The sequence below is a fragment of the Psammomys obesus genome, unplaced genomic scaffold, assembly GCF_907164565.1.
Source record: "Psammomys obesus unplaced genomic scaffold, mPsaObe1.curated_primary_1811, whole genome shotgun sequence".
NCBI classification, from domain to species: domain Eukaryota; kingdom Metazoa; phylum Chordata; class Mammalia; order Rodentia; family Muridae; genus Psammomys; species Psammomys obesus.
The window spans coordinates 8898011-8924018 of record NW_026585895.1 but is presented as its reverse complement, the minus strand read 5'-3'; the positions used below and the strand labels follow the sequence as shown (position 1 = coordinate 8924018).

At 37.3% G+C, this 26008-nt stretch overlaps 1 protein-coding gene across 1 annotated transcript in view; it reads left to right on the top strand.

Moving 5' to 3' along the window:
* Positions 1 to 26008, top strand: part of Agps (alkylglycerone phosphate synthase) — a 101058-nt gene that overhangs the window by 18699 nt on the left and 56351 nt on the right. The window contains exons 2-11 of the mRNA XM_055600201.1: positions 2396 to 2485; positions 3630 to 3720; positions 5028 to 5148; positions 5254 to 5328; positions 8587 to 8658; positions 10114 to 10193; positions 13842 to 13922; positions 18442 to 18567; positions 20418 to 20526; positions 25556 to 25683. Of these exons, the coding sequence (XP_055456176.1) occupies positions 2396 to 2485; positions 3630 to 3720; positions 5028 to 5148; positions 5254 to 5328; positions 8587 to 8658; positions 10114 to 10193; positions 13842 to 13922; positions 18442 to 18567; positions 20418 to 20526; positions 25556 to 25683 (973 nt within the window). The remainder of the gene's footprint in view (positions 1 to 2395; positions 2486 to 3629; positions 3721 to 5027; positions 5149 to 5253; positions 5329 to 8586; positions 8659 to 10113; positions 10194 to 13841; positions 13923 to 18441; positions 18568 to 20417; positions 20527 to 25555; positions 25684 to 26008) is intronic.

Below are 26008 nucleotides of genomic sequence, written 5' to 3'. Positions count from 1 at the left end.
TTGGGCTCTTATTGCCTCTCTACTTCCCTAGTTTTAGGAAACTATGATTTCCAATGAAAACATTGTGTTTTCTTTGTCTCAACCTTATATGTAGGACTCGAGTACATATTTGGTTGCTTGTAGCTCACTTACTGTGTTATATTCATGTTGCTCTTGTTTGGAAAGCCTTTGGTCTAAGACAGTAATTGCTATAAAAACTTACTTCTCAATTTTTGTTTTCTTCTTCTTGAGAATTATGGAAAATTTGAGGAGTGCTTTCTAGCGAGAATATCTTTGTTTATTTTGAATTATTGTTTTATAATTTAAAAAGAGGAGGATTCTCTAGCTGGGCACAGTGGCAAGCTTATTTTGAATTAAAAGGCATGTAGCCTTTCTGGATAGAAAACAGTTTTTATTTAGTTATTTTTCATTGCAACCAGCAGAGCTGAAACACTTGCCCCTAATTTATTTCAGTAACTAAGCTCACCTGGGCACCCTGTAACACTGAAACTAACACCATACTTAAGTGTGGTTCTGCACATGCCCAGGCCAGGGCACTTGTTAACGAGCGTGTTACTGATTGTGATGAAAGTGGTCTTTGAAATTGTGATGTCCAGCATTGGAGATGAAAAATGAGACAAAGCTGCTACGGACATGCTGGGTGAAGCTCGGTAGCTGCGCTGAGGCCGTGGTGTAGGCGGCTTACAGAGGAGCATGGCTTTCTGTGTGTGTGTTGGTGCTGCGGCTCCTCACGCCATCTTCAGTTTCTGCTTGCTGTTCGTCCCGGGCCTGGTTACTTCCTGCTCCTGCTCCTTTCCCTCTTGAGGCCTTCACTAAGTTGGAATGTGTTCTGAAGTTTGGATGTCAGCGGAGACATCTAAGCCTCTCCCACAACTGCCTTTGCTCTGTCCCAGAACTTCTGATCAGGCTGTTTTCATTTCCTCCTTGGTGGCTCCAGTTACCACAGAGCACATTGCTCAGTCTCCATGTGTTGTAGGGTATCTGTGTTTTCTCTTGCTATACTATATCTAATAAGGTATAAAAGATGCTTCTCTTTTTAATTTATTAAGACTTGATACATGGCCTAAAATGCAGCACTTATATTTTAAATCTGCTCTATGAATGTGTCTGTCAGTAGTCAAACTACGTTTAAAAAATTTTTTTTTTAAAAAATTGATTTTTTGTGAATTTCATATCATGTACCCATCAAACTAACTTATAATTGGTCTGTTTCATTACAACAGAAAAATTAAAAATTCTAATGTTTTTCGAATACATGTAAAAATCAGCTTTCTGGTCATTGTTTTAACTGCCATCTTATGGTTTATTTATATTATTAGGGACCAGATCCAGAATTTTGAACATGCCAGGCTATATCCTACCCTTTAAACTCAGTTTATAAGGTGAAACATTTTTTCTAAGCATACTCCTCCTCATCTGTCTTTGAATGCGTTCAATTTGCTGATTGCAGCTCACTGTGAAACATGTGCTGCTCAGTGCAGTGGTTTTATAATAGCTAATATGTAAGCGTTTTAATAGATTTTCATTTTTATCTCAACTAGTAAAATGGACATAAGGTCTTTTAAATGATTGTAAAAATTAAAAGCCAATGATACATTTTTGGTTTTGAAATGTTTAGCAAAAGTCTTTTTTAAAAAGAGTTCAAAATTATTTTTAGTGAGAGAGAGAGGAGATATGAGCTGTGAAAGACAAATTCAACATGAAAAGACTGAAACAAGAGGAAATAAGATAAGTTTTTTTCTTAATATCTTTTACATTACGCCAGCAGTGTTGATCCCATGAATACTTATTGTGAGCCTAGTTAAGTAAATTTTTTTGGATGTTTTTGAAAGAATACTAAGAATAAGACAAAAGCCTGAGCTGTGAAGTTGGAATATAAAAGTCTGTGATAGCTGGTATGGTGGTGCACATTTGTAATCCCAGCACTTGGGGAGACAGAGGCAGGCAGACTTCTGTGAGTTCGAGGCCAGCCTGGCTTACAAAGTGAGTCCAGGACAGCCAAAGCTACACAGAGAAACCCTGTCTTGGAAATCAACAACAAAAAGTTTGTGATAAGTGATTCGATCTTGGTGTTTGTCTTAGTTGTTTTTCATATTTTCTAAGTATTAAAGTATGGAGATGATTGTAATTGCTGATAGTATGATATTATGTGGAAACTCATAAAATGAAATTTAATCATATACATATGTATACGCACATATATATATGTGTGTGTGAGAGTGCAAGAGTGTGCGCATGTCTGCGAGCATTATCTGCAGGCATGCGATATGTACACTGGCTCTAGAGGTGTTCTCCACGTTGTTGTGAGCCACCCCATGTGGCACACACTTAGCCTTAGCACCGGGATAGGTCTTTTATGTACATATACATGTATATATTATTTTTTCCTCACTAGGCAAGAACTTATGAAATGGAATGGATGGGGCTATAATGATTCCAAGTTCTTCTTCAATAAGAAGGGCCAGGTTGAGCTGACTGGGAAAAGGTAATCCTAAATTTTAAGCTCACTTTATTCCTTCTTTTCCTTTTCTTATATTTTTTAGACATAAAAAAGGGCATGAGAATATGATGTCCCGTCCTCTAAGCAAAAAGTTGTCAGTCTTGTATTATAATTCCATTTTATCCTGTAATATTTTAAATTCTGATGTCATCATAATACCTGTACTTTTAAAAATTTAAACATAAGCCCTTATAGTCATTCATATATTGATTAAGTAACATTATCATACTTCTAAAAGGGCAAGTTTGTTGTAATGTCTAATTATTTAGTTTGTATTCCCATTGCCCCTGTTGTCTTACAAATGACTTCTGTAGGGAGGTTTCTGAATCAGCCTCTAAAGAGTCACCCCACACTACCCTTGGTCCTCCATGCTTTTGATTGATTGGAAGTCTCGTAACTTACACCTGGTTTTGGGTTATGATGAAAGGCAACACTTTAAGGTTGTCAGGAGAGCATTAATTACAAGCAAAGGAGACATGATGATGTTAGTGACTTTCTCTAGGGCAGTGGTTCTCAGCCTTCCTGATGCTGACCCTCTTAATATAATACTCTAATAGGGTCGTGTATTCTAATACAATAATATAGTTGTGGGGACCATAAAGTAAGCTTTGTTGCTGCTTCATAACTATAATTTTGCTACGTCATGAATTGTTATGTAAATATCTCATATACAGAATATCTGATATGTGACCATGTGAAAGGCTCATTTGACTCCCAGAGGGGTTGAGACCCACAGGTTGAGAACTGCTGGTCTAGGTAGTCCTAGAAACAGAATTTACCTGCTAGGCAACTCTCCAGCATGGGTTCGTTAAGGCCTCTTTCCCTGTATCGTTGAATTCTGCTGCAAAGGCGTGAGAGAAAGGAAGCGTAAAGGTGAGCTCTGTAAGCTCTTGAAGGTGGGCGGAGAGAAGGCAGGTCAGTTCTCCCCTGTCTCTAAAATGTGTACAAGAGCAAGACTTCAGGCATGGAAATAGGATCTGGGTGCTCTGCAGTTAAATGCGTAGTATGCAAGCACTTTAGTCACTGAAACTTTTAGGGACTGCTTGATCATTCCTACAAGCAGAATGGAGGCTTCACACTTAGATAAAGGTACCTCTCTCTAGCATTCTTTATCTCCTTTGTATCTTAGGTACCCTCTTAGTGGCTTGGCTTTACCAACTTTGAAAGACTGGATCCAGAACACCCTTGGAGTAAGTCTGGAGCATAAATCTACCTCTAAAGTAAGCAAACAGTAGTTACAATATGTTGAGTTGCGCTTTTTATGCCTAACCAATTACTTATTGTCATAATTTGTTACATTTATTCAGTACAGTCTTCTGGTTGTTGTGAAGCCAGTGAAATATTTGGCATTTTTTTATGTTGTCATTATTTTTATTGTTATTTTGCAATATATAAAGTAGTTAGCTCGTCTCTCCAATTGGAAATTCCAGCTCATAATATGGACTGTCTGTGTGGTACTCTGCACTGTTCAGCACATGATTGTTTCTAGGAGCTGGAGCAATGGCTCAGAAGATGAGAACACTTACTGCTATTGCAGGGAACCTGGCTTCAGTTCCCAGTGTCCACGTGAGGGCTCACAACAGATTGTAACTGCAGTTCTGGTTTTAAGAAGTTAAAATGCTAGACAGCACATTTGTTGGCATTTGTTTGGTTATTTCCTTTTTGTAATTTTAGGATAAATTTTATGAAGGTTAGACCACAGCTTCCCATCCTCATTTCTGTTAACTCTAATTGCTCTTTTCACAGGTTTTAGAATAGTGCCTGGCTTTTCGGAGTAAAAATAAATGTTTATCTGAATGAATACAGTACCTTAAGAGATGAAGAGAGTATAGAAATATCAGACATTTTTGTTTACATTTTCTTATGTATTCTTTATCCTAAATACTGTATTAACTTTTCTTATATTCAGTTGAATATGTTTGATATGCCGTTAGGTGCTTCTGATTCCATTCCATACAGTAGCCCTACGCATTTGGTTATAGAACATGTGTAGAAGCTGAGGCTCATGGAGCTTGAATGACATGCTCAGTGTGGTTTTAACGTTACAGTTGTGAAGGTTAGGCTTCCAACACCAACTGAAATTGAGTATCAAGTTTATACATATATAAAATATATTTTATATATAAAATGTCCGGTAATAATAGTTTCTGTGCAACATTTTTAAATAGCCATTGAAAACAGGAGATGGTAAATTTTATCTATAGGTAAAAACTTTCAGTGTAAAGTACACCTAGTGCCTTTACTGTATTCCGAAGGTTTGAGACTCTCTGTGTTCTCTGTTGATTACAGTCTTCACTGTCAGTATCAGAGGACCAGCCATAGAAACAGAGATAGTCTCCATGTTAACACATGTCATGGGATAGGATTAACCAAGCCATTTGTACTCTGCTACTGTTACCACATTGGACTCTATTACTCGATATACTGAATGCTGGAAACCATCTGCATCTTCTAATCATTCTCTTAGTGGAGGGGATCGAAATGTATTATCTAGAAACGAGTCAAAGAAACCAATTTTGTTTTTTAGCCATCCTTAAATCCTAGTGAAGCGCCTCCTTCTGTTGTGAACGAAGACTTCCTTCAGGAACTTAAAGAAGCTCGCATTTCCTACTCACAGGAAGCGGATGATCGAGTGTTCAGAGCTCACGGTAGGCTGTGCACGCCAGGGCTGCTCACACTGGCTTTCTGTCTTTATTTTAAAACTTCCTGTAAGTTAAATTGTTTTGCACTTCTCTTTTTGAACAACAAAACAGGTCACTGTCTTCATGAGATATTCTTGCTCAGGGAAGGGATGTTCGAGCGGATTCCTGATATAGTTGTATGGCCAAGTAAGTTGTTTTAATTCGTTGTGTCATTTCAGTGTGGTTTGTTTCCAGACATATTGTCAGTTCTCTGAGGAATTTATTTAATTTAGTGTGACTTTCTTACTGGTGATGAAACCTAGTTTCCTTTGCATGTTAAGAGAGAAGGTTGCAGCTTGCAGCAATGCGTTTTGAGGCATTGTGCCATCTTGAGTTGCAGGATGTGGAGGCAGTTGTTTCTTTTGTAGTTTAGAGTTGCACACATGTGCAAGCATGGGCGTACACCTACGGAATCTATCGTAGTCTAAAGTCTGTGATCTGGATCTTAATTCTCTGGAGCGCTGCTCATTGAGGTCCGTCCTTCAGGCAGGACTTTTGCCACTGTGACAGTCAGATACTGTGAATGTCTTTTGTTTCCATAAACTTTTGTAACCTATGTTTCCACTGCTGTGTATGTGTGTAAAACCCCAGATTTTCAGTAGCAAAATTAACTTTGTGGGCTAGTGAGATGGCTTAGCAGATAGTGGTGTTTGCCTTCTGAGCATGACCACCTGAGTTTAGTCCCTCGAGTTGGTTCTTTGAACCTACATGAAGTGGAGAGGGCCCAAGTCTATGAGATTGTCCTCTGACCTCCACATGTGCTCCCTGTCAGGTACACACACAGCCACTAACAATAACAGTAACTTTTTTCTCTTTTAAATTTGGGCCAGAGACATGGCCCAAAAACGTAAAAACACTGACTGTTCTTCCAGAGGACGCAGACTGTCTTCCCAGCATCCACATGAGAGTTTAACGCCAGTTCTGGGAGATCCAGTACCTCTTCTGGCTTCTGTGGGCACTGTGTGTGCACGTTATACAGACACACACACAGGCAAAGCATTCATACACATAAAATTAAAAATTAAAAAAAAAATAACCTCACTTGAGCTGGATATCATATGTTTTTGTAATCCTGTCACTTGGATGGCAGAGGCAGGAGAATCAGGAGTTCCAGGTCATCTTTGCTGTATTATAGGTTTAGGATCAGCCTAGATCAAAAAACCAAATCCCAAAGCAAATTTTCCACTTAATAAGTTAGTATTTATGCTTATTTCTAGTATGCTACATGTCAAAATATGAATACCTCAGCTAGTTACTGAAGATAAGAAGTGAGGAGCAAAATCTCTTTTCTCAAGTACAGTGGGATTTAGTGAGGGAGGAGAAACAAGTTATATACCATGTTGGATAGTGCCGACCATTACAGAGCAATTCAGAGAAGACACTGTCTAAAGGGATGGGTGGTGCATGAGGCAGTGCTGTTTCTGCAGCACAGTCAAGGAAGACTTAATAAGTTAGAGTCATAGAATGCATTTTGTCTTAACATTTTTTAACAGGTGTTTTCTGGTGTTTCTTTAGTTATTCGCAATCTATTTCTCCGTCTCTGTCCTCTTTCTCTGTCCTTGTCTCCCTCCTTTCTTTCCTCCCTCCCTCCTTCCTCTCTCCCTTCTTTTCTCTGTGTATATAATATGGTGCATGAGTGTATGTGGGTATCTGTGCATATGCATGCAGAAACCAGAGTAGGAGACATGGGGTATCTTCTGTCTCGATCCCTTATTGCCTTGAGAAACTCAACATTTCTGCTAGGCTGGCTGGTTACTGAGCGCTCAGGATCCATCTCCCTTGGACAATGCAGGAGTTACAGGTGCATGCATCTATGCCTGATTTTTTATGTCAGTGCAGGGGACTTAACCTTAGGTCCTTACGCTTGCAAAGCAAGTGCTTTTGTTCATGGAGCCATTTCCTAGCCCTCGTATGTTATCTTTTCAACTACTAGTACTAAGGTTTATAAGCTTAATATGAAAGCCTAAAAATAGATTTTGATTAAAAATTGCATGGGGGTGGGGGCTGGAGAGATGGCTCAGAGGTTAAGAGCACTGGCTGCTCTTCCAAAGGTCCTGAGTTCAATTCCCAGCAACCACATGGTGGCTCAAAACCATCTATAAAAAGGTTTGGTGCCCTCTTCTGGCATGCAGGTGTGATATGTAGGCAGAACACTATACATAATAAATAAATTAAAAAAAAATTGCAGTGGGCCCCAATTTCTTGGTAGAATATGTGTTTAGCATATGCAAGGCCCTGGGTTTAATTCCCGACAATGGAACTATACAAAGGCTAAGTATTTCTAGCTTTATGCAAACTGAGAGAGATAATTATAATACTTGTTAAATGTAAATCAGTTCACTTTTGCTAACATCTTCTTTTTCTTTCAGGATCTTAGCAGTTAATATTATAATTTTTTATTTTCCTTGCCTCAAAGCATTGTATTCTGTGGGATACAGTGTTCAATGAGACTGATCTTAAGTACTCCCTGCCATGTTGCTCCCTCCTTAAAACCCCTGCTCATGTCCCAGTGCCAAGGGCTGGAGTAGTACCATCTTATTTGATGAGCAGTCTTTCTTAGTTAGATTTTTACTATTTAGATAGCTTTAGTTCCATAACACTGAAAGGAATTCATGTGCTATTCTGCTTTGTGGAAGATTTTACTATTTGTTTAGGAATAAAGAAACAGTAGTGCTAAAATTAATAGGTAAAAGTATGTGAAATATGCTGTTTACATAGTTTGAATATATCTGTTGATTTCAACAGGAAATAAAACATTGTTCCAGTAGCTTACCTAGCTGACAGTACCTACGTAAGCAAATGATCAAATTTAAAATTCTAAGAATGAGACATATTTTTGGCCATACTGTGCTAAAAAGGCATAACACCATTCCTGTGAGATTCTTGCCAACTATTCAGTCTCATTTAATCTCAGGGAAACATGCAGATTTACACTGAGACATATACTTGAAATAACTACCTGAAGTTCCTCATAAGTGTCATTGATAATAGATAAGTAAATGTCTATTTAGAGAAGGTTAACAAGACATCACAATTAGATCAGTGTGTGATTTCAGGTTGGACCCTGGTCTGAAAAGGGATGTTAGTGGAATATTGGAGGAAGAACTATGGATTGTTTTTGTCTATATTATTTGATTGGTTTTGATAATTAGACTTCCTTGTATGAGATGTTAATATTTGAGAATGTGACATGAAGGACATTTATATATATATATTTTTTTAAAAAAAAATTCTGAATTGTTAAAAAATACAGAGTTGAAAAGAATCTCTTGCATCCATTTAACAAGATATGCATGCGTAAATGAGGAAAGTTCAGGTGGTCAAGAGCTTTACTGATGCTCATTTTGTAAGAGTGTGCGGATTTTACTTATGTGCCTATGTTAATCCATTTTCCTTTTTCAACAGCATGTCATGATGACGTGGTTAAGATTGTGAACCTAGCATGCAAATATAACCTTTGTATCATCCCAATTGGTGGTACGTACTGTGTTTTCAATTTTATCGCGTTTAATTTAGTTGTATTTAAAATATTAGTGTTGTTATTTATATTTCCCTAAAAACAAAATTTTGTGATTATGATGTGGTTATTAAACATTGGTTTATATTGAGCATTTGTGTTGTAAGTAGGTCCACCTAAGCTGCTTGAGGTGTTGTTTACTTCCCATTCCTGTCTTTCCTGAGTGGGTCAGAGCTGAAGATGTTTTTAATGCTGAATAAGAAATGCTCATTTCGTAGTTAACTTTAACCTGTGTGTCTTTGGAGAACATTTTAGTTTTTCAAGGCAAAATCTAAGAGCACCCAGTGTCAGCTGTGGAGGAGCTGAGTGGTCATGGGGCACCGTGAGGGTGAAAACCCCCTGGTGCACTGGTGGCTGGGCAGTGCCCCTGACTCCGGAGAGCCAGCAGTGCCTTTGTCTTCCAGTAAATTGGTCTTGGAATTTTTGCTTTGCTGTTGACTGCGTGATTTTAGTAAGCCAAAGGCAATTAACTTCACTTACTGTACTGGCCTTGGTGAGTAAAAGTTGGAGCTCAGCTGCTCTCAGAGCCCAGATTCCCTCTCCAGATGATGCTGTCCCTGCAGTTAGTGAGCAGAGGTACCACAGTGCCGCTTCTTACGAAGTTTTCTTTATTGAAAATGGTTTGTAAGCAAGTGGTGGTTACCAGCCACAGGTTCTGCATTTGCTACTGACAGTCTTACCTGGGGAATTAAGCTGATGTGTAGATCGCTTCTTCTGGAAGTTGAATTCCAGAGGTTTCTTCTCCATATAGACTGTATGGAAATAGCAATTAAAACTTTATTTTGATATGGGATGATTGCAGTTAAAACTATAAATACTGTATTATTCTCTGTTAAAAAGATATCTCTTAACAAATTATGTTAAGAGGAAATAGGAATATTATTTAGCCTATTTTGCCATCACTTTGCACCAAAGAATATGAAATTTTGTTTTTAAATGTCATGATGTAGGCATTTAGCTTGTTTTTATTTTAATTTATGAAAGCTTTTTTTTTTTTTTTTTTTTTTTAACAAGACTCTTACTGTAACAAAAAGACAATCATGTACTTATGGCAGCAAGGAGTTGGTGGTACTTCTGGAATTGTCTTTTTCTTCTAAGCTATCTCTCCATGGTGATCATTAGCTTAGATCTTTGCTATTTATGTTTTTGGAGTTCTACAAATTGCTAGGGCTTTCCGTAAGTGTCTCATGACCAGGGATGGAGCCATAGCCCATTGATTTCAGCTCCATAGTAGTCTGCATTTGGCATTCAGCATAAAATAAAGGTAAGTTTGTTTTTGGTGTGTTAGCTTTTGCAAAGTAGAAATAGGTGTTACCACTAGCAGGTCTGTTTTTGTTCTGTGTACTAGGGACTTGTTCCAGAAATGTAGCAGAAACAAAATATTTAAACATAAAGTTTTGTTTCTTGTTTGACAGGAGGAACAAGTGTGTCATATGGCTTGATGTGTCCTGCAGATGAGACAAGAACAATAATTTCTTTGGACACTTCACAAATGGTATATGATATTTTAAGATATATTTGGGTTGTTTCTGTTTAAAACATCATTTTCTTACTGTTCTATTTCGTGGCATGTTCCAGTAATCAGAAACTAAGTTCCCTTGTTCTAAGGTACAGATCTTAGTGCTCTACAGCCAAGTTAGCATGTGAATTGGTCATTTGAGAAGCGTGATTTTTGAAGCTTGAGACAGTGAATAACTTGATGTCTGTTATTGCAAAGAAATGATTAGTTAGGAGTAATCTGAGTAGTGTGTACCTACTTGCCTCCCAGACTTAAACTGGTGCTTTTGCAGATTTGCTGGGGATGGTAGAAGAACTCCTTTTGGTAAGATGTGAAAGCTGTACTGTTAAAGTTTTAACCTGGGTTGAATTTTACCTTTATATGTCAATGGTAGTTCTGAGTAGCAACTTTACATGAACTTTTACATTTGCATTTGAACATCAAGGGAGAGATAATAGCGCCTTTGAGCAGAATGAAAAGTAACTAATGCTTTGTTACATTTGCTCTTACATTTTCTAGAACTTTTAAAACAAATATATATATATATATATATATATTTTTTTTTTTTTTTGCATTGTCAGGAAGATATTTCTTTTTTTTTTATTCTCATTAGTTATATTTTGTTAATTCTGTATCCCAGCTGTATCCCTCATTCCCTCCCTAAATCCCACCCTCCCTCCCTCATCTCCTCCCTGCCCCTTTCTAAGTCCACTGATAGGGGAGGACCTCCTCCCCTTTCATATGACTCCGTAAAACAAATCTTGATGTGCTACTTTGTTTTGTCTCTCTTTTAAAAAAAGGTCTTTTTTCATTTAACTACTGTATTTTTGTCTTAAGTCAACATCATTTTCTTATGCTAATCTATGTAGTCTACACCTTTTTTTAAAGGTGTCTTTATGATAGTTGCTTAGTTCTAATGGGCCTAGAAAAGGGCCTTGTTAACTTCGGATGTTTCTCACTTTATCTGAGACTGTACTTTCCTTTTTCCCAGCATTACTGATTTCGAAGAAACTAGGCTATTTATAGTATGGAATGACATATTTTGAATTCATCTGCTGTTCTTTCTTGCTGTCATATAACTATTATTTTAGGTCTCAGATATAGTCTAGTAATTTTTTCCTTTTTCCCTCTAGCCTCCCTTCCTCCTCTCCCTCCATGCTTCTCTCTTCTCCATAGAAAGCTTATCTTACTGACATCAATGTGTTCTTTAAAAAATCAACACATAATGGTACATGCTTTGAGGTTATCATTTTGATTCACGTTTACTTTGGGTAATGGTCAAATCAGCAGATAGCACATCCATGACTTTGTAGTATGCTTTTAACATCATGTAACCTTGGGAGAGATCCAGTTCGGATAGTAACTTGCCTGATGGTTGCACTGTAATACTCTCATCATTCTTTCTCTTTATTCTGGAGTTTAAAAAGGGACAGCTTCTTCCAAATAGCTTAGGAATAGCCTATTCTGGAATAGGCTTTAGAGTGTTCTTAGATTTCGGGGTCTTTACTATATGCAGATTTACCTCTGTTTCCGGATATGTAAAGTAAGAAAAGTATTAATCATTACAAAAGGTCATGTAAAGGTTAAATGAAATATTATAAAGTTTAAATTCTGGCATTGAGCATCTGCTTCAGTCTCTGGCAGAAATTTAAAGATTTTATTTATACTTTTAATTTTTTGAATGTGTTTGTATGGAGGGTACATGTGGGTGGCTGTGGAAGCCAAAAGAGGGCATAGGTTTCCTGAAGGTAGAGTCATTTGTGAACAACTGATATGGGTTCTGGGAACCAACGTAGGTCTCAGTAAGAGCAGCAATCTCTCTAAACCACTGAGCCATCTCTCTAGCCCACATGGCAAAATTCTAGCCCGTTCATGGAGAAACCTTGTGTATCCCCTGCCTTAGCATTGAACTATCTCACATACTGTGAGGGGACCTGGTTTACAGTGACATCGTCAGCCACATTTGGATGTGACGCAATGTGCTTCTGCTATGTAGAAGTTAGGACAGTTAAGGCCTGTTGGCTGTACCCCCCACCCTGTTTTGAAACAGGGACTCATGTAACCTAGACTGGCTTCCAACTTTTGTTCATGTATCTTCTGTGATGCTAAAGCTAACCTTGAGCTCCTGACTCTGCTACCTCTACCTCCCGAGTGCTAACATGCAGGGGTGTGTCATCTTCCTAGTTTTATGCTGTGCTGGGGGTCGAACTTGGCTTCATGGCGGACACAAGCACTCCGCAGGCCGAGCTATAGCCTCAGCCCCTGTTTTTCTGTTGTTAATGTGAATTGTGTAGTGCATACTGGATGTAGAGTAGCTGTACATTTTCTTTAGGTTTTTATAAAAAAAAAAAGTGTCTCAAACTTGATGAGTGCAAGACAAATGTTAGTTCAAGTATGTAGTTGCCTCAAGAGTTGGTGCATACAGTATGTATAAATTATCTACAATTCCATCAAATTAATACATTCTCTGTTTTTTATTCTGCAGTATTCAGCTTTTATATTTATATCCTAAAACAAAGTTTACTCACTTACATTTTACTACTTAGTATAATTGTGTGAAACAGTTATTTGTATGTGTTAAAATTAGAATTTAGGCAGTCTACTAATTTTGTATTGTCTGTTGTGTTACTCCCCTTTTATTATTAACTAAGTTTATGTTATTATTAAGGTATAGAATGTGTCAAACATACAAACAAAACTTACTTGGGATTCCTCAGATATGTAACATGTATATGAGTATAGTTAACTAAAAATACCAGAAAAATATTTTATTGTGGATATTTAGTGAGTTGAATTAGTCAAGAAAGGATCTAGTCCCTCCTGTTCCTTTTGGACAGGGACAGATCCTGTGTTGCCCAGGCTGACCTCAGACATACGGGGTAGTTGTGACGGGGTAGTAGGTGACCTTGAACTCCTGATCCTCCATTCTGTACCTCTGGAAATGCAGGAGTGCACCACTATCCTGGCTCAGTTCCTTTTTTGGAGCATGAGGCAGGAATTTGTTTGATTTGATGTATTTCTGTTCTTTTTTTCCTCAGATTTTTTTAAGTGCAGAGATGCCGTGTATTATAGTTAAATATCTTAGTAGGTGTTTTTCTGTTCTATTTTCTGATTCTTAGATATGATTGTAGTAGTACAAATAGGTATTTCCTATATACTGTTTGTTTATTTATTTTTTTGTTTTTTTGAGACAAGAGTTTCTCTGTGTAGCCTTGGTTGTCCTGGTCTGGCTCGCCTTGAACTCACAGAGATCCGCCTTCCTCTGCCTCCCTGGGTGCTGGCTTATACACCACCATGCCCAGCTTTGATTTTTATGTGGAATATCTTTTAAAATTCCTTTAACAACTCTGTTAGTATGTATATTTTACAAGTGAGGACTTGCTAAGACTAGATAGTTCCTGCCCAGCTAAGCAGTGGTATTTAGTGTAATATCCGCAGGAAGACTGAGTGTTTGTTTCTACCCAGTGCATGCAGAGTGTGCTGCTCCTGTTGCAGTGCCATGGTGTAGAGTAAGGAAAAGGGGGTTGACTTTTCTTCTTTTCTAATTACTACTTGTTACTGAAGCTTTGAATTGGGAAGTTAGGTATTTCCTTAAAAAATGTTAATGGCTCGAAGGAATGAGACCTCTCTCTTCCTTTGTAACAGAACCGGATTCTCTGGGTTGATGAGAACAATCTGACAGCTCACGTAGAGGCTGGGATAACAGGACAAGATTTGGAAAGACAGGTATGTTATGTCCTTAATTAAGGTTTTCTAAACAGCTATGTTCTCTGTCTGAAGGAGCTACCTTTCACAATACATTGTTCACTTACTGAATTTGTTCAGTTTTCGTATGTTGAGCTAGAACTGAGAGTACAGTAGTGAATGAGATACTATCTTCTATGTTCAGGGGGCTTATATTGGGATAGAAAGTTGGAGAACTAGACAGTGAATGATTCAGGGTAAGTAAGACTAAATTCAGCTTGGATGTGTCATCAGCTTGGATGGGGCCATATAGGAAGGTCTTGGACAATTATGTATCATGGAGGTTTGGCATTTAAAATGAGACTTCAGTAGAAGGGAATGAATAAGAACCAAGTATGTATGAAAATACCATAATGAAACCATTACTTGGCATAATAACTGTAAAGATTAATAAAATAAAATGAGGCTCAAGAATGAGTCAGGGTTAACAGGAAGAGAACAGTCTTGAAGGAGTGTATGCAGAGCTTTAAAGGGAGCCATTGCTTTTGGAACCCATAATCTTTCTACTCTTCTTCAGTATTTAATAAAGTTTTAAAGTTTCTCTTTATGGATTCTAAGCAGGTAATTGTTAAAATTGATTGTTAGAATTGATTCATAGGGGCTGGAAAGATGGCTCAGAGTTTAAGAGCACTGACTGCCATTCCAGAGGCTCTGGATTTAATTCCCAGCACCTACGTGGCAGCTTACAGCTCTCACAACTCTAGCTCCAGTGGATTCATTACCCTTTTCCGGTCTCCATGGCCTTTGCATGCATGTGGTGCACAGACATACTTGCAGTCAGAGCACCCATTCACATAAAAATGAGAATCTAAAAAAAAAAAAAAAAAAAAAAGAAAAGATTGATTTTTTTTAAAGCTTCTCCAAATATGGGCAAGATGATTTTGATTCAGGTTTTATAGACAAAAATTAAGAATTGCAGTCTGTTGGTTGACACACCAATCACTTTTTTCAAACTACATTTTAGAGTAGTTTGCCCTGAATCGTTAATAAGACACAGAAGACGTGTGGTTGTTGATCGTATTTTCATTTTCTTTCCCTCTTATTTGAGATGAGTGAAGTTGGTCTACTTGTAACTGATTCTCGGAAAGCTTTATTACAATACTGAGAAACATTTTTGAAATACTAAGTTTCAGTTATGAATAATTTTTGTGAAACTGTATGTGGAGAAGTGCAGTGGAGAGGAAATGGTGACTGCCGCCCGGCTGAGGCAGCTTACCTCAAGGGTGGAAAGGAGTTACACGTTCTTAAACTTGAGCAGATTTGTTGCGGTATTGTTAGAGATCTTCAAGCAGGTCAAGGCTTTATATAGCGAAGAGAAAGGACTTATTAATTAGTACAGTTTATCATGAAATTTGATACTATTCGATGAAAAACATCTAAAAGGTCCTGGATTAGTTAGTCCTCCATTAGCTTGGACAAGAGGCGTTATCAACAGCCATTTTCTTTAATAACAAAGAATGGCCTTTTGGGCCCTCAGTTTTGTTTTTTTTCTTTAAGATTTACTTAAAAATTTATTTATTTTTATTTTTGTGTGTATGGGTAATTTGCCTGCACGTGTACAGATGCGTGCACCGTGTGCGTGTTTGTGTGTGATGGGTCCCCAGAGCTGAAGCTACAGACAGATGTGCACTGCCATGTGGGTGCTGGGAACCCAACCCTGGTCCTCTAGAGGTGTGCAGCCAGTGCTCGTAACCGCTGAACCATCTGTCCAGTTGGGCCTCTACTTTTATATCCTTTATTATAGCATATGCTGTCGTATTTTAACCTTTCCAGGTTTTCCTTTTTTTAAAAGTTAGAAATAAAATCAAGGATCATATCCCCTTGGAATTTAAGTGACATTTTCTCAGTAGGTGCTTGTGAGCTCTCACCTGCTAGTTGGTTCCTCTCGCTGTGACAAAGCCTCCTGGGCCTGCAGTGGCTCTGGCAGCTGGCAACCGCTTCCCTACACCCTCGCTAAGCTCCTGTGTCTTCTACTTATAGCTTAGATAAGACAACCAGGTTAGAACGTCCTGTTCCTTCCTTGGAGAAATTTGAAGTGACACAAGCACACAAGCTGAGGAGCAGATTTTAATCTCTTTAACTTGTAAATTACATTGAATTTTTATGGTTACATGTTAAGCCTGTCACTACCATGGCAGTTAGGGACTTGGGGATTTCCTTAGGGGTTTATTACATCTTTGGCGACTTTTTAATCTAATAGTCTTGAGATGTGTCAGCTTAGTCTCTTTCTTCTCAGAGATAGCATCATTAATAATTTTATAGTTTCTTGTTTTGTTCTTGTTTCAAGGAGCCACTAGCTTTTCCTGTAAACTTCAAATGTACATTTTATCTGTGTGACCTTGGGTAGGATACCAACCTTTATGTTTCAGAGTCTTCATCTGTGAAATGGTCACGATAGTTCCTCTCAAGGCTTTCGCTAGAATGAAGTACGGTAATAATATAACACATTTAGAACTTCAGTCCACAATTTCTATCAGACATTATTTACTCCATTCAGGAAGATTTCCAAACTTCTCCTCAATGTAGATTTCTGTCCTGCAATGTTGATGACCATATCCAGTTCCTGGCTGTCTGTCTCTTTGCCTGAGCTCAGCATTATCAAAGCTGAAGTTGTAGTGATAAAATTTGCAGTTGTCTCTCAAATATTGCTTGTTTTGTAGCCTCCTCCATCTACTCAGACTTTATACTTCCCGTATCTAAGGCCCAGTGCACAAAAACTATTCTTTGAATAAATTTTCCCTTTCCAACATGGCTGCTAAACCTATGGGAGAATCAGTATTACAAGTCTCCTTAACTCTCACAGAACACTGATAAGTCATAATTACAGATATCAAGTATATGTCACATTATCAGTCATACTATGGATTATTTTTGTACATGGCTTATTTTCTAACTGGTACTATGTTATACTATATAGGGCTAGACTGCTATCTTTTCTAATTAGAGGAGAATTTTAACTCTGAAGTTGCATAAACTTAATTGCTTACTAAATTTTCAGGAATAATATAACAGTCTTGCCACCTGTGCTGGCTAGTTTTATGTCAACTTGACACAGGCTAGAGTCTTTCGAGAGATGAGAATGTCAGTTGAGAAAATGCCTCCATAAGCTCAGGCTGTAGGCAAGCCTGCAGAGCATTTTCTTAATTAGTGATTGATGGGGGAGGGTTAGCCCATTGCAGATGGTACTACCCCTGGCCTGGTGCTCTTGGGTTCTATTAGAAACGGGCTGAGTAAAGCCAGTAAGCTTTTTGAATTATGAGTCATAATTTCTTTTGGTTGAGGTGTAGGTGTCCTAGAATGACTGCTGTCATTTAAAGTGTACAGTTGGACATTGAGTCTCCCTGAAGCACCAGCACTGTCAGGTGACAAAACAGATCTCTTCGTAGTTGCTCACATGGCTTAGGGATTCTTGAGTTTTTTTTTTCTAATTTAATAAACTTGAGAAAATTATGTCAATGTAGATTGTTTGAAGATGGAGCTAAGGAGGAAGTCTAATATAATGATAATTTTCATTTTAATCTTCCTTATTTATGATTGGTTACTAACTTCTTAAAAATAAATATATTGACTATTTAGTGAAAAAAGTAACTAGTAATTGTTGTTTTGTCAACTAGAAAGTATAATTTGCATCAGTGGCATGCGAATCTAACAGTTTGTGTTTAAGCTAGTGGGCTCACACCCTTTGGATTAACTTTCATGTCGCACTTCACTTTGATGCATGGGTACAGACATTGCTGACACTCTACATCTCTGCATGACTTACTTGAGAAATCAAAGACTATCAGATGGTCAACACAGATTGATGGACTTGGTGCAGGTCACAGTGAGTGTACAGATGGTGGCGTCTGTACCGTTTGACAGGAGATGGCCAAGGCTCTGAAATGATTCCAGTGGAATGGCTTTGGTGTTGTTGCAGAAAAGGGCATCTATTCAACCTCAGGTGCTGTCCAGATGGTGAAGCCAAGCTAATATAGAAAAATGAGAAACAAGTGACTATTTAATGCACAGGAATGCTTGGTCCACATCACAAGTAAATGATGGCATTGCATTTGGGAAGCCTAGCCAGATGGCTGTACATTAAAACACAAGACTCCTTGAGAGAATTAAGTACAGGCAATTTGCTCAGATTTTCTGGAGGCCTGCTGCATATTATATTAGGGTAGGGGAGAACGAGAGATAAAGTGCTTTATTTATTGAAAGTGTTAGGGGGTGTTGGCAGTTATTTAAGCTTAATTTGATCTCCATAAGTATTTTACATGTCTCTTCAAGGGGCATAAGGAAGGGTCAGCTGGCTTTAAAAACAAAATGTGAAGAGTAGTGTTTCTTGGCCCACACCTTTTCAATTTTATGAAAGTTTTTCACTAGGCAAAAAAAAAAAAGTTTTCTTTACAGGTTTTAATGTGTCAAAAATATTAGAAACAAATTGGAGGAGTCAATGTTTTGAATACTGTGTGAAATGGAAACATTTTTGCCAGTAAAATTTTACATTTTTGCTTTACAGCTTAAAGAAAGTGGTTACTGTACAGGTCACGAGCCAGACTCCCTGGAGTTCAGCACCGTGGGAGGGTGGATATCTACGCGAGCATCAGGCATGAAGAAGAATATCTATGGCAACATTGAGGACCTGGTAAATTGATTTTTCCTTACTGCCTAATGATCAGTGTCTGTAAAATAGGATAAAGTGCTTAAAGCCTTTACAAATTAAGGATTGGATGGTAAAGATCTTCAATATATGTACCTTTTACTAATACTAATACTGATTGTGACCAGCAGAAGCAGTTACAGTGTAACTGTGGTCATATTTAAGGATGCCCTTTTAAAAGTGACTGACATTTAAGATTTGCAGATGTTCCATAGCATCTAACTGAAAGTGTACAAATTATTATTTTACAAGTCTCATTTTTATTCTTTCTGTAGGAGATTTTACATTTACTTTTCTGAAGGAATTCCCTCTTTCTCTGTTCAGTTGAAGAGCCTCATAGAAATGGTTCTATTAAGGATAAGCTGTCATTTTTAACATGTGCCAGTCTTCTGGGAGCATGATGGTGTTGTGACACTGGGCACCTTTATGGTTTTGGGTGCCTCTTGCAGCTTTTCTGGGGATTTGTTATTTGGCCTTGGCAAACTGGTTTACTTTTTCCAGCTTCAGTTTTCTTTTCTGTAAAATACAAGAATTATATTAGAATTATTACATGGTTAAAGGACATAAAATGAGGTTTGCAGTCTGATATATAGCAGATGCTTTCCTCAATGTTAGTTTTTAAATCTTCAGTATTTCAACAATATTGTATTTATTTAACTTGACATTTTTCTACATGGTCTTGCTACTGAGCCAAGGCTGGCCTAGAACTTGCAATTTTCCAATTTTGATTTTGGGTGCTGGGGTCACAGGCAGGCAGCACCATGCTGGGTGGTTGATAGTACTTTAGAAGAACCTGTGAGGCTGTTAAATTGAAGTAATACTCCTGCATTGCTCTGGCTTTGTTTTGCAAGCTTAAGGTCTCAAGGTGTTTATTAACTTCTGTTGGTAGGAATATCAGGTATACTTCGTGAGAGAGATTAGCTTTTACCAGTCAGTATCCAGTATTTTACATGAATTCTTTCAAAATGCTTGTTATTTTGTTTAAGAAATGTTAATACTTCTGTTTTCTCTTTGTATTAAAATTAGATTCAGTTGTAGAGAAAATTAATTTTGGGTTGTAGATTATTAAGAGCTTTATAAATCAGGCAAATACTTGATAGACCACTAAAGAGCATAATTTAATTTATTCTTTTTTTTTTTCTAAAGATTTTTTAAGAAGAAAAGATTCTGCATACAGTTAACACAGTACATAAGTTATTACATAGCATATTTTATTTTTAAGTTTTTTTGTAACGTGTGTCCTTTTAAACTCGTAATTTACATTGCTTTTATGAAAATGCTAATTAGCCTGGTATTTTAGTTTTTGTGGCTACAGTAGAATTTACAAAAAGTTTCTAAGTGTTAATAATTCTTTAATGAAAGTGTAGACTTAAAAATATAGTAAGTTGGGCTGGAGAGATGGCTTGGAGGTTAAGAGCATTGACTGTTCTTCAAAGGTCCTTAGTTCAATTCCTAGCAATGGCATGGTGGCTCATAACCATCTGTAATGAAATCTGGTGCCCTTTTCTGGTGTACAGGCAGAATGGTGTATAAATAATAAATAAATCTTAAAGCAAAACAACAACAACAACAACAACAAAAAAAACCCCCAGAAACAGCAGGCTTAAAAAAAAAAAAAGAAACACTAAATGCATGCATGGTTCTTGGTTGGTGCATTAGTCTACATGAGGCCCCTGGGCCCGGGTGAGTTGGCTCTGTTGATCTTCTTGTGGAGTTTCTGTCCCCTCCAAGCCCTGTTCTTCCCGTCTCTTCCACAAGACTCCCTGAATGTGTGTGCAAGTATAAGCACAGATCTGACAGATGCGTGGAATCTACATTGTGTGCTTATTAAACAGGTGGTTCATATGAAAATGGTGACACCCAGAGGTGTAATAGAGAAGAGCTCCCAAGGACCTCGCATGTCAACGGGCCCTGACATCCATCACTTCATCATGGGATCTGAAGGTTGGTTAACTGTAAAGTTGTTAGAAAAATATGTAGGTGAAAGGTTTCATTTTGTGAAAGTCTGTGATACTGTGATATCTTTGAAAGAAAGGTATGCATTATAATTTAAAGAATAATGAGTTCTTATGACACTTTAAATTCATATTTCATAAAGCTTTTATAATGAGAACATCTTACTCAGCATCCTTATGCACAGTGCTCGTTTATATTTCTGAAAACAGTGTGGTCTTTTTGTTTTTATTTTATTGTATTCAGAATTTAGTGAATCTTAAGAAACAGTGTTTAGGGCTTAAATATTTTAAATTTGTGTATTACAGTTTAATCCTGTCACAGTTATCAAGAGAAAGGACTTTTTCTCTTATTTTCCTGTAATTATATGTTTTGCTACTTAGTGTTGGATTTTTTTAAGTGCTGTAAATTTCATTTACTCATGTGTCTTTTAAAACTTGTTTGTCATTTAAATTTTTATTTTGCAAGTAATATCACTGCTTGCTTGCTTAATGTTGGATAGACTAGAATGGCGCCCTCAGATCCTGCAAGTGTGTAATTCATTCTGTTGTGCAAGCTGTTGAGGAAGCGTAGTGGAGAATGGTGTGAGGAAAGTGAACTTGGGCTGGTAGAACATAGTTGTTCCCTTTAGAAGTCTCAGGAGCCCAGCTGTTACAAGCCACATTTTTTTTTTTTTTTTTTTTTTTAACCAGCGTCTGGTCTTCCAAACTCCTACTAGAATTATTCATTTTGTTCTGTTTATGGCATTCCAGGACTTTTCCAAACTCCTACTTCAGACTTTTCCATATTCTTCTCACAAATCAAAAGCCCAAGAACTACATGGTCAAGTTCATTACAGCAAAAACCCCATTCCTGATGGGAGTTTGCTTTATTGGTTACTTTTCTAGCAGTTCGACTAAATACCAGGTTCAAAGCTGTTTGAGGGAGGAATGGTTTGCTTTGTTCACAGAGGGGAAGATATGGCTTGTAGCCCTGGTGAAGGAACCTGAGGCTTCTTGACAGTATTGCCACACACCAAGGAGTAGAAGCCTTGGACAGAAGTAGGGTCATTCTATAACTCACTGCTAGTTCCCCAGTGATGGATGTCATCGAGTGAAGACTTACTTTTAAAAGTTCCACAGCCTCCTGAATTAGCACTTCTAGAGGAAGAGACAAGGGGTTCAGACACATGAGCCTGTGGGGTTGTATTTTATATCCAGCCATAATATGAACATATTTGATATTACTGCAGCCTTTGGAAATCTGTGCAAGTTTGTTGTGTTAATTTAGTTTGTGATCTGTCCTGGAGAATATTCTGTGTGTACCTGAACTAAAGCTACATTCTGCTATTGTTGAAAAGTATGTTCTAGTCTATGAGGGCAAATTCACATAAAGTGTTGTTCAGTCTTCTCTTTGCTCAGTTCTTAAGTTATATTGAAGGTTAGGTATTGAGATCACCAAGTATTCATTGTCCTTATCATTTGTATCAGTTTTCCGTCATTTTTTTACACCCTGTTACTAGCACCATCTTTTTATAATTGTATATCTTCCTAATGATTTATTACAAAGTGTTTCTGTGTAGTAACATTCTGTTTAAAGTCTGTTTTGTCTGGTATTAGTACTTGGTTTGCATGGCACACCTTTGCCATATTTGAGTCTAGGTGTATTTCAAAGTGTGTCTCTGGCAGCGACAGTCCATTTCAGTTATTTAGAACAGTAGTTCTCACCTTTCCTGATACTCTGACCCTTTAATACAGATAGTCCTTCATGTTGTAGTGACCCCCAGCCATACAGTTCTTTTCATTGCTACTTCATAACTGTAATTTTACTACTGTTAGGAATTGCAAGTGTCTGTGTTTTCAGATCATCTTAGGTGATGCTTGTGAAAGCGTCATTCACCCCTAAAGGGATTGTAACCCACAGGTTGAGAACCACTGATTTTGAAACTCTTGTCTTTTAATTGCTTAGTACATTCATATTTAATGTCGTTGCCACAGTTGGAGCTATTCAATCCATCTGTTTTTTTTTGTTTTGTTTTTGCTTGCCTTTGCATTTAGCAAGTACTTTCTTCTCTATGATTTTAATTTCCTTCACCCTACCCCCTTTCCAGCATACCTATTTTAGTTTTTTTTTTTAATTGGTTGCTTTATGGCTTAAAAATATACACCTTAAGCAGAATCAACTTGATACTAATATGTCATAAAACACAGAAGTAGCATTCTTATATAGCTGTATCCTTTAAACTTTCTTTTATGTTATATTATTATAAATATTACCTGTATAACTATTATAAACCCCAATAGTATAATTATTACTTTATGTAATTGTGTGACTGTAATGAAGAAAAATGAGAGCACATACATGCCTAGAGCTTTGTTGCTTATCCTTTTCGGTTCTTTTGTGTCTTTTACTAAGATTCAAGTCACTATATGCAGTCATAGCCACCTGCACAGGACCATTGTTTCCACTCAACTTGTGCTGCGGAAGACTCAAGTGTAGTATATAGTAGGATGGCACTGTTTGATAGCATTGTTTTTAAATGGCGCACAACAGGGTTTTCATCCGGTGGGTCATGGCTGTTTTGGGAGACTAAAACCTTTTCACAGGGATTGCATATCAGACATCCTGCATATTAACAGGTACCCGTAACATGAGTATCTGTATGAAAAGGTTACAACATTAGGAAGGTTGAGAACCACTGATGTATAAGAAGAAAGATGTAAACATCTGTATTGCTTTTTGTAATTATGTAGGCCTTCCTTAGTGATCATAACTGCACTCTACCCATCTATTAACCTATATTTTCTGCCTATACTAATTTTCATATTCTGGGCCCTTAGTATAGAAGAAATCTCATAGTATGTGGCTTTGTGGTTGTTTTTTTTTTTTTTGTTGTTGTTGTTGTTTTGTTTTGTTTTTTTTCCCCCTTTGTATATATAACTTCTTGAACTGGTGCTCTCTGTTGTGATTTCTGTTTTTGTTTATTGGTGCTGACTTGAATTTTTGGTGTTTGAGGATAGAGATGTCACATTTCAGAGCTGAGCACTCAACGTTTACTTCTTAACACTTCAACAGTTTTTGCACGGACTGATGCTCACTGCAAGAAGAAGCTTCTCTGGTCTCAATAGTGGACTAACCTATGGGTATAAACATAACTATTTAAAGGTAGTTTGGCAGTGTCACTTTAACAAAACAGCAGTAGTAGCCTCTGTCCACCCTTCTGCTTACACACAGGCCCTATGACCTCTCCAGTCATAGGCTTTTGACAGTATTACAGCACATTCCTGTAGACCAGGCCTTAGATCCAATTAGAAAATAGTCATTTGCTTCCTTAACAGTCATGCCATGATTTTACCCACAGATACATCTTGCCTGGCAGGTTGGTATTGTATCATTCAGGGTCTAGTACTGTAAAAGGTAGCCAGCCAACAGGGAGAAAGCTTGCAGGTCAGTTCATCATGATTTCTCTATTTGCTGAAACCAAAGTGTATTGTGTCTTTTAGCAGTAGGGTCTTACTGTCTAGTTACAGTGGGTAACTAGGAGGATGGCAATAGCCATTATGTTTTTTTGAGGGCTTCTAGCCATTTTTTTAAACTTAAATTTATTTTTTATAACTTACTCACTTTGCATCCTAAATGTAGCCCCCACCCTCATCTCCTCCTGGTCCTACCCTCTTTCCCTCTTCTCCCTTATTCCCCACCCCTATTTCTCAGAAAGGGGAGGTCCTCCTCCCCTGTCATCTGCCCCCGCCTATCAGGTCTCATCAGGGCTGCCTGCACCTTCTTCCTCTGTGGCCTGGCAATGGCCCACCCATTAGGGGAGTCATCAAAGAGCAGCATAGTCCATGTCAGAGACAAGGGCTTCCAGAATTTTAAATAGGCGAGCTTTATTGTTGAAATTATGTCCCAAAAATACTGAAACAGACGTTTAGTCATTGTAGCTATTTTTTTAAAAATTGTATTTGCTTTATTTGTTTATTTTGCTATATTTGTTTATGTGGACAAACTTACAGAGATTTTGTGACCATGTAGGTTACAAGAGGCTCATATTTTTCAAATAAGTCAGAAACAACATATATATGTAATCAACATATAATTGTCTAATCAATCTGATTTATATTCCATCAACTCAGACTAGTCTTTAACACTGTGTTACATCTTGGTAAATGACTCGAGGGATGCCAGACATGCTCTGGACTTTAATTTCCAGTGTTTTAACTAAGTTCTTCAGTTGTACTCACATCCCTCTTTACACTTTTAAAAATGATCTTTGAAAAATTTGCTCATGGTGTTATTACCTTCACCATTTGTACATCTGAAACCACAGGTTGGAAAGCATTGATTTTGTGAATATATTCTCTTCTAGTCATATTTCCTTAAATATTTTTGGTATACATGATTATATTTAATTTACTAGTTTTCTTTCATTTTAATTTCTCTCTGCCCCAAGCAGTAAAGAATGTGTCATTGGTGGTTTTCTCGTGCTTCATATTTATGCTAATTATTTTGTCTCTGAATACTTATTTCTCTTTTTTGTGAGAGCTTCTGAGCAATGCGTGTCTTTATATGTATTAAATCTGAGGAGCAAGGCAAGACATAGCTCCTCGAAACCTTCAGTCATCGTATAGTTAGAAAGTTAGCCTCTTTTTGCCCCAGTAAATCTCTTCATAGTAAAGAGAGACACATTAGAATATACCTTTGTCACTGTGTGTCAGCTGTAACAACTTGTTTTATTCTTTTCTTTAATATGTTATAATGCTTTAAAGCCATTTAAAAGTAACTCCAGGAGAAAGCTTAGAATGTTTTAAAATACACATAAAAAGAAAAAGTTGGTCTAACATCACTTTTGAAATTATAAAATTTGCTTAATTATTTTTTTAGAAGAGTTGATTAGCCGTTATTTTCCAAATAGAAGAGATTAAATAGATTTAACATGGATAATAGTATTAATCAATAGAATCAGTCAATTAAATATTTTTAATATGGTTTTAGAATATTGCCATGTGATATAATGGAGTGCTCCCCTTTCTTTTTTTTTCAGGAACTCTTGGTGTAATAACAGAAGCTACAATAAAAATCAGACCAACCCCGGAATACCAAAAGTATGGCTCGGTAGCTTTTCCTAATTTTGAACAAGGAGTAGCCTGTTTAAGAGAAATTGCAAAGCAGGTAAAAATGAAGTAAAGGTATATGCAATTATACTTTCAAAATTCTGCTGTAATTGTGATGCTTTAAATACTCTTTATATTCAGGTGTGTTATATTTGTCTTTCTTTTTTTTTTTTTTTTAACATGTTTTACATAGAAAGTTACCCCCTAAGTACACTTACTTCATTCAGTAGTTATGTTTCTGTCACACCTGTCTCTTGTTTGAGGAGGCCTATGTGGTTTGGGGCCAAGGTAAGATACATAGTGCTTAGATTTTGGCTTTAAATGATTCTGCTTTGTGTTGAGTACTATATTTTGTAAGTTACTTTGGAATAATAATGTTGTGA